Genomic DNA, 8214 nt, shown 5'->3' on the forward strand with positions numbered 1-8214 from the left:
TCCCTTATAATAGTAAATGAATCATTCCCAAATTATTATTAATGTGTCATTAATAACTTGTTAAATGTTTGTTAATGGTTAATGATTTAATGATTTAAAACTATGCTATAAATGGATAATAGATCATGAACAAGCTATTAATAAACTACTTGAAAACCTAACCTCCCAGCACCCTCCCTGCAACTACAGTAACCATCAAAGTAGAAACAACTCAGTCCATTCAAACAACATTTGACCAATTATTTGTCAATAGTGTATCTTAGTAGGAAGGGCAGCTCAGTTGGTAGAACACTCTCCTTTGGACCACAAGGTTCTGTCTTTGATCCTGCTAGTGATGGAAGGATCAGTGTTTTAAATGTACTGAATCATTGGGTACAGTTCACTGAAATGTTGTGTTCAACCAAGAGGACCCCCCCCCCCCCCCCCCCCCCCCATCTGATCACATTGTCATCAGTGATACAACAAATCATTTGATTATTAAATGTGATTTTTAGATTCATTATCATAAAAAAATAAGCAGAAGACACATGATAATGTGAATTCACGCGACCGGGATGGTTTACCAGGCTAGTTGTTTCACTTCTTACACAAGCATGTTGTTTTGTGTGTGTTTTCTAGTTTTATACACTTTTATACATAAAAAAAAAAGAAAAAAGAAAGAGGAAGTGAACCTGGGTGTGTGGGAGGAGTCTAAAGATCCTCATTGGTTGTCGGCACCAGAATACGACCTGATAGAAGAAGAAGAGAGACAGAAATACACATGACACACATGAATCCTATGTACTGTATTGTGTGTATTACTCCATCAAATGCATAAATGTACACAACACAATAACATAATAGCACAACAACATTAGGGTTCAGTCATCAGAACTAATGTGAATATTTGACTCTTATTTAGGACTAAATGTAACACTGATGTATTAAAGCTAAATGTGACAACATAGAACACACTTTGACCTCTAGGTCGTCTAGAGAATGCACTTAAATGTACTTAAGACTTCTGGTGATTAGTAGCGTTGTTCCGTACCTATGTTGAATGCACTTATTGTAAGTCGCTTTGGATAAAAGTGTCTGCTAAATGACTGTAATGTAATGTAATGTAATGTCTAAACTGGTCTAAACCGGTTAAGGTTCTAAACCAATATAAACCAGTTTAGGTTGTGGCTTTACATGTTTGTTTGTTTGTTTGTTTGTTTGTTTGTTTGTTTGTTTGTTTGTTTGTTTGTTTGTTTGTTTGTTTGCATTTCTGTGAGGGTTCCACATGTCATGATTTCCTCTGTTGATCTGACCTCATTTCTTCCACTGTTAGTATAATAATTAATGAAACATGTAATTTAAACATGTTAATTAAACATGCTAATCACCTCGTTTCTTCCACTGGAAGTAGATGAATCCAGACAGGAACAAGACCAGACCCAGAACCAGACCTGATGCTCCCATGGCCACCTTGTTCTTCACTGACTCTGGCATGGAGTCATCTGATAATACAAACATTATATCATATCATATCATATCATATCATATCATATCATATCATATCATATCATATCATATCATATATTATCTTATCATATATTATCATATCATATCATATCATATCATATCATATCATATCATATCATATCATATCATATCATATCATATCATATTATTACAGTAGATTAAAACATCTTGTTCTTAACAGACTCTGACAAGGAGTCATCTGACAATAAGCTACAACAACCAAACACAATAAACAATAAACAGACGACACAGTCATTGTGAGTCTGTTCAGTAATATTGAGTCCAACCCTATTGGTCCAGTCTATGAGGAGTTTGTCACCTGATGTGACATGTCCTTCTTAGAGCTAAATACATCCAAAACAAAGGATATGATGATTTTAGAAAACATGAATCAACCTTTTACTTTAATGATTATAAACCAGGCTGTGGAATGTGCAGAAAGTATCTTGGGACAGAGTCATAGACTCAGAACTGTGAGGCAGTTTGTAAAAAAGAACATCAGCGCTTGTTCTGTCTTAGAAAACTGTCTTGTTTTCACATTGATGAAACCATGATGACTCTTTGATCTGCTTTTATCAAATCAATCTGGTATTTTATCAGCTTTTATCAAATCAATCTGGTTTTTAAACTGCTTTTATCAAATCAATAAGCTCATAGCGCGACACCGAGTGCCGCGCTATGAGCTTGTAGATCTGCTATTTTTGAAAAATCTTGAACATTTGCGCAAATGTTTGAATATAATTTATAAATGTATTTTTTTAAACAACATTTTTAACTCAAACATTTTCTTCTGGGGGGGTACCTGGAACAACATATTTTGATGGGGATCAGCGGCCAAAAACATATCAATTTGGGGGTCCTTGACAAGAAAACGTTTTAGCACCACTGATTTTTTTCAGAAAAATTAAGACATAATTATGTTGAGAGACATTTGACAGTTACAAAAAAAAATAAAAAAAATGTATTCAAAGATTTGCACAAATGTTTTTTTTTTTTTTTTTTAAATAGCAGATCTACAAGCTTTTATATCTGCTATTTTGACAGTAGATTAGCCTACACTAGATTACAGTAACTGACCCCAGTCCATCTTGATAGGCGCGGTCAGGCTGGGATGTTCCACCATGCATGTGATCTTCTCTCCTGATCTGTAATACAAACACACACACACACACACACACACACACACACACACACACACACACACACACACACACACACACACACACACACACACACACACACACACACACACACACACACACACACACACACACACACACACACACACACACACTGGTAGTACCAGTAGAAGTGTCTAATAGTTGTGTATTTCTATGTATAGGTGTCTGTTAGGTGTGTACCTGGGCGTGTACTCCAGGTAGGAGTGGTACTGGTAGTACCAGTCTCCATCAGACAGCTCATCAGTAGAGGAGAGACCAGAGGTCAAAGGTTCTTGACCTATCCACCAGGTCACCAGGATCACTTTAGGATAGAAGTCGTAGCTGCTGCACCTCAGCATGTGAGTGTGTTCACCACGACGAGGGGGAGTCTCTGACTTCAGTCTCACTTTGGGCTCCACTCCTAAAAAATATGATGATGATTATTATTATGATTATTTTTATTATTATATACCAGTCATAGGGAAATGTCATTATCATTAATAATTGTACATGATCCAAATGAGGTCCAAATGATCCAGAAAGCCGCAACACACTTGGTCTTCAACCAGCCAAAATGTTCACGTTCCCCGGCTCTCCCCCGTTCTCCTCTCCCTCCATTGGCTCCCAGTTGCTGAGTACAAAACACTGACGTTGGTCTACAAAGCAACCAAAGGTATGACACCCCCATATCTTCAAGCCTGATCCAACCCTAAACCCCCTCCAGCTCACTCTGAATCTTCTCTAAAACACCCTGGACAACGCTCCACACGTCCTAGACTCTTCTCCCTTCTCTAAAACACCCTGGACAACGCTCCACACGTCCTAGACTATTCACCCTTCTCTAAAACACCCTGGACAACGCTCCACATGTGCCAGACTCTTCCCCCTTCTCTAAAACACCTTAGAAACACTCCACACGTCTTAGACTCTTCTCCCTTCTGGCTCCCAAATGGTGGAACAAACTCCCCATTGCAGTTAGAGCTGCAGACTCACTCCCGATCTACCACCATAATCTGAAGACTGTAGCACTAGACCTAGCCTTGATGACCTTGCAGGCTTATGCAAAGGTATTTTTGTTTGATATTATACTGTTTAGACTAATGATAGGTTCTTGGTTTACCTATGATCCTAGATTACTATTTCTATGTATTTGATGTATTACCTTGTGTTTTCCTTACTTACTGTAAATCACTCTGGATTAAGAGCGTCTGATAAATGCCTACATTGCAATTGTAAGTGTCAATGTTTGGCCACCAGATGGCACCAGATAATAACATTTCATAGTACTGTAGATTCTACATTATATAATGTAATTTAAACATATTAAATAATTCATAGTTACACAGTGCTTTACATAAACAACAATAAACCATTAAATATCATTTAATGAAAATAGTTCAAATGAACTAGAGTAGAAACAAACACAACGATACACATAATCCTGTAGAATATTACTAAAGTGATTAAAACATACAAAACAAACTAGTAAAGACAATAATTAAAGTATAAAATCAGGTGGTGAAATGAAGTGTATAGAGGTGTGTTTTAGCCTTCTTTTTAAAGTTAATTTAAAACATTAATCCTGGTGTCTCTATTTTAGGCAGGTCATTATGTTTGGGTGAAAACTCTCAGAAATAGATCTATGTTTCATTTATACTCGGTGTACGATGGTGACACCACATGTTGTGAGCTTGTAGATCTGCTATTTCCACTGTGTGACAGCGTGTTAGGATATAGTACGAATCAGGCTTAAAGGAGTAGTTCACCCCAAACATTACTTATTTTCTATCAATTACACCCACTGAAGCATTGAATTCATGGAGATTTTTAAGTTTTTGTCTCATTCCTGAGACAATATTTGATGACTGGCGGTCTCTCCGGTAGGAGACTCAAAGAGTCTCCTTTGAGTCTCCTACCGGATACATTAGCATATTTCCGCCGGTAATCAAATTATTGTCTCAGGAATGAGACAAAAACTAAACAATCTCCATGAATTCAAGGCTTCATGGGGTGTGATTGATAGAAAATAAGTAATTTTTGGGGTGAACTACTCCTTTAAGTGTTTAAGAGGATCTGAAATGTTTCTCAGCAGATTAAGTAATGTTTTATAATCATTATCAGATCAATATTAACACCATTAATCATCTCTGAATGGAATCTTGTGATTTCATGTTATTGTTTATGAGGTGATGAGTGTTGAGTGCTGCTCTGAGATCAGCTCACCTCTCTTGTTCAGAACAGAGGAGTAGTAGTTCTCAGTGTTGTGTTTGCAGATTGCCTCTCGGTATGCTCTCCTATAAGCCAGTTCTCCAGGATCTTTATTCATGCGCTCTGCGTTCTTCACACCAAACTCAGTGTATCCAACAAACTGATCTACTCTACTGTCCCACCTGAGGAACTCATCACCATCGAAATTAATTGACTGTATGTACTGTATGTCCTTCAGCTCACTGGAGTTAAACACACAGCGTTGAGCCACATAGGACACATATCCATCTGGAAATAGACAATGAAAAATGTCATTAATGTTCAGTTATATTATCATCTGTATAATATCAACACTAGGCTAACTGCCCCCTATCGGCCAAATATGTCACTACAGAAAGTCTAAAATAGGTTCAGGCATCTTAGTAGCTTAAATACAATTACAAAGTAAACAAGGACTCTGTCTGTCTGTCTGTCTGTCTGTCTGTCTGTCTGTCTGTCTGTCTGTCTGTCTGTCTGTCTGTCTGTCTGTCTGTCTGTCAGACCCCATCATGTATATCCAGGATAACCCCTTCTTTTTATACCTAGGCTATTTGAAAATAGCAGATCTACAAGCTCATAGCGCGGCACCGAGTGCCGCGCTATGAGCTTGTAGATCTGCTATTTTCAAAAATGTTAGTACTTTTACTTTTGGTACTTTAAGTACATTTGTTGCCAATACTTTTGCACTTTTAGTCACGTCAGTCAATTTTGAATTCCTGACTTTTACTTGTAACAGAGTACTTCTAGATTGCAGCATTGATACTTTTACTTAAGTAAAACATTTGAGTACTTTTCCCACCACTGACTCTAGTCAGCAAACAAGGTAAATAGTCACATAAGTAGAGAGTAGAGAGAACAATGTAGAGCCTCAAAGAAACTATAGGATACCAGGTCAATCATTATAACAATCAGCTGAGTTATATTAAACAAATAAAGGTCATTATTTATACTGTAATTAAAGCCTGCATTGCAAACCTAAACGAAAACACTAAACTGTTGCTTTTGAAATAAAATTGAAATTTGTTATATAAACTCCAAATGAATCAAAGAAATCATCATTCAATTCAAATAATTGAATGAGTGCATTGACTTCTGGGGGTCCCCAGATGATTAGCTTAATAGGTAACATTGTTTTCTCACTCAACAGTAAACAAACCAACATACAGTATAAGTGGATACAGAGTATCTGCACATTTATAAAGTGACAATGTAATGACTTTTAAGACCTTTTTAATAGCAAATTAGCCAAATTGTCAAATACAAAAGAAAGAGGCAAACGTTGTGAAAATAACCGATCTACAAGCTCGCACAAATATGATTATTTTGGGAGGTCCCCAGTTCAAATAGGATTATTTTGGGGAGTCCCCAGATCAAATATGACAATTTTGGGGGGTCCCCAGTTCAAATAGGATTATTTTGGGGGGTCTCCAGTTCAAATAGGATTGTTTTGGGGGGCCCAACCAGTTGAGATAGGATAAATATTTTAACCCCCCCAGTGATAGGCCACACCCACAGCTTCAAACCAACCCCCCAAGGTGATAAGCCACGCCCACCCCCAGCCAACAGCTAAAAGCTAAAAGCTCATAGCGCGGCACCCGGTGCCGCGCTATGACCGGAAATGACTATGACTGGAAATTGGAAATACTCGAGTAAAGTACAAATGCCTCAAAATTGTACTTGAGTACATGTACTTAGTTACTCACCTGTGTAATTTAATTCATGAATCACAGGAAAATTTTGATGGTAACTGTTGTATAATCGTATTATCTTGGATTTTGACATGATTCATATGTCTTTTAATTGAAAATCCTAATAAATAAAGTAAAGTGTATCACCAGTCTTTTGAGCAGGAGCACGCACACGCACATGCATCGATTAAAACAACCCTTAAGTTCACACCTCAACAAAGGCTGCCGACTGCCGGGTGTCACACCAGGTGAAATAACATAGGAATGAGCCTAGATGCATATCAATTGTCCATTGTGTGACCTGTAGTGTAGGTGTTAAGCCACGTGCGCGTTACGTCTTTAAAATAGTGTCCCACCAGAGATAGATTCACCAAATCAACACTGGATATGCTTCCTCAGATGGTTTTTGGATGGTATACGCTATTTAAAAAAAAATCTGCACAGTATACTACGTATATAGTGTAACACGGTCACACCAAGTTGTACCATCTACACCTCACCTACAGCTCAGGCTGTACAGAATGCATAGATTTGTAAAAAAAATATATATATAATAAAGCACCTTGAGCACATATTCATGTTTACTAGAAATACATATTATTTAGAACATATTTCACCATAAATGCTTAATATACATGTTTAAACATTTTCAATAATGTTAAATATATTCAACCGTTTTAGTTAATAACTATTGTGTTCATAGTATTCATGTACCTTTCACTGGTGGTTTCTTTAAGGCAGTGCGAATGGTGTCCAGGTTGGCTTTGCAGACCGCCTGCTGACCCAGAGCTGCTTCATAAGCTGATATGTAGGTGATTGGATCTACAAACGGAGGCTGAGGGTACACCACCTTCCCTTTGTTGAAGTCTGCGTACATCACCACTTCACCATCCAGTGCAGACATGTGCTCTTGATATGGGTCTTTAACTGTGTCTGAACAGCCAGTGAATTGAATGTCCTCATGGAACACTGGAAATAAAACAAAGATGAAATTAAATTCAACAACAAACTTCTTCACAGTGACAATAACACATAATCATAAACAATCATGTTTGCAGTGGTGGAAGAAGTGCTTGTCACAGCAACAGTTCCTAACATCTGTTTATGTATTTGGACCATCATTCAAGTAATACTGTATATGCAGGCAGTAAGAGGTGTGTGTGTGTGTGTGTGTGTGTGTGTGTGTGTGTGTGTGTGTGTGTGTGTGTGTGTGTGTGTGTGTGTGTGTGTGTGTGTGTGTGTGTGTGTGTGTGTGTGTGTGTGTGTGTGTGCGCGCGTGTGTGTGCGCGTGTGTGTCATTTGTTTATATTGTGCATTGTTCATATTTGTTTTTATATAATAACAGTAGATATAAATGTATATTATATAATAACATAAATATAATGTACTTACTTCCTGGGATCGCTTTGACATGAAGTACAGAGGAGAGGATGAGGAGGGTGGCTGTAATCTTCATCATCACTGATCAAAACTGAACTGAATTTAATAGATAAGAATAAACAGATGAGAATAAACAGATGAGAATAAACAGATGAGAATAAACAGATCAGAATAAACAGATCAGAATAAACAGATGAGAATAAACAGATCAGAATAAACAGATGAGAATAAAC

At 37.4% G+C, this 8214-nt stretch overlaps 1 protein-coding gene across 2 annotated transcripts in view; it reads right to left on the reverse strand.

The window, feature by feature from the left end:
- LOC308087950 (H-2 class II histocompatibility antigen, E-S beta chain-like) overlaps positions 1 to 8214 on the reverse strand; it is an 88148-nt gene that overhangs the window by 76529 nt on the left and 3405 nt on the right. The window contains exons 2-8 of one of the 2 annotated variants that reach the window (XM_080432208.1): positions 7994 to 8077; positions 7316 to 7570; positions 4890 to 5162; positions 2868 to 3087; positions 2584 to 2651; positions 1368 to 1481; positions 672 to 728 (exon numbers count right to left, since the gene is read on the reverse strand). In XM_080432208.1, the coding sequence (XP_080288334.1) occupies positions 691 to 728; positions 1368 to 1481; positions 2584 to 2651; positions 2868 to 3087; positions 4890 to 5162; positions 7316 to 7570; positions 7994 to 8060 (1035 nt within the window). In that variant the 5' untranslated portion in view covers positions 8061 to 8077 and the 3' untranslated portion in view covers positions 672 to 690. Of the gene's footprint in view, positions 1 to 671; positions 729 to 1367; positions 1482 to 2583; positions 2652 to 2867; positions 3088 to 4889; positions 5163 to 7315; positions 7571 to 7993; positions 8083 to 8214 lie in introns of those variants that run through there. The other variant, XM_080432209.1, reaches the window with a different exon arrangement.

Source organism: Gymnoscopelus braueri, assembly GCF_963280865.1.
Source record: "Gymnoscopelus braueri genome assembly, chromosome: 7".
In the NCBI taxonomy this organism is placed as follows: Eukaryota; Metazoa; Chordata; class Actinopteri; order Myctophiformes; family Myctophidae; genus Gymnoscopelus; species Gymnoscopelus braueri.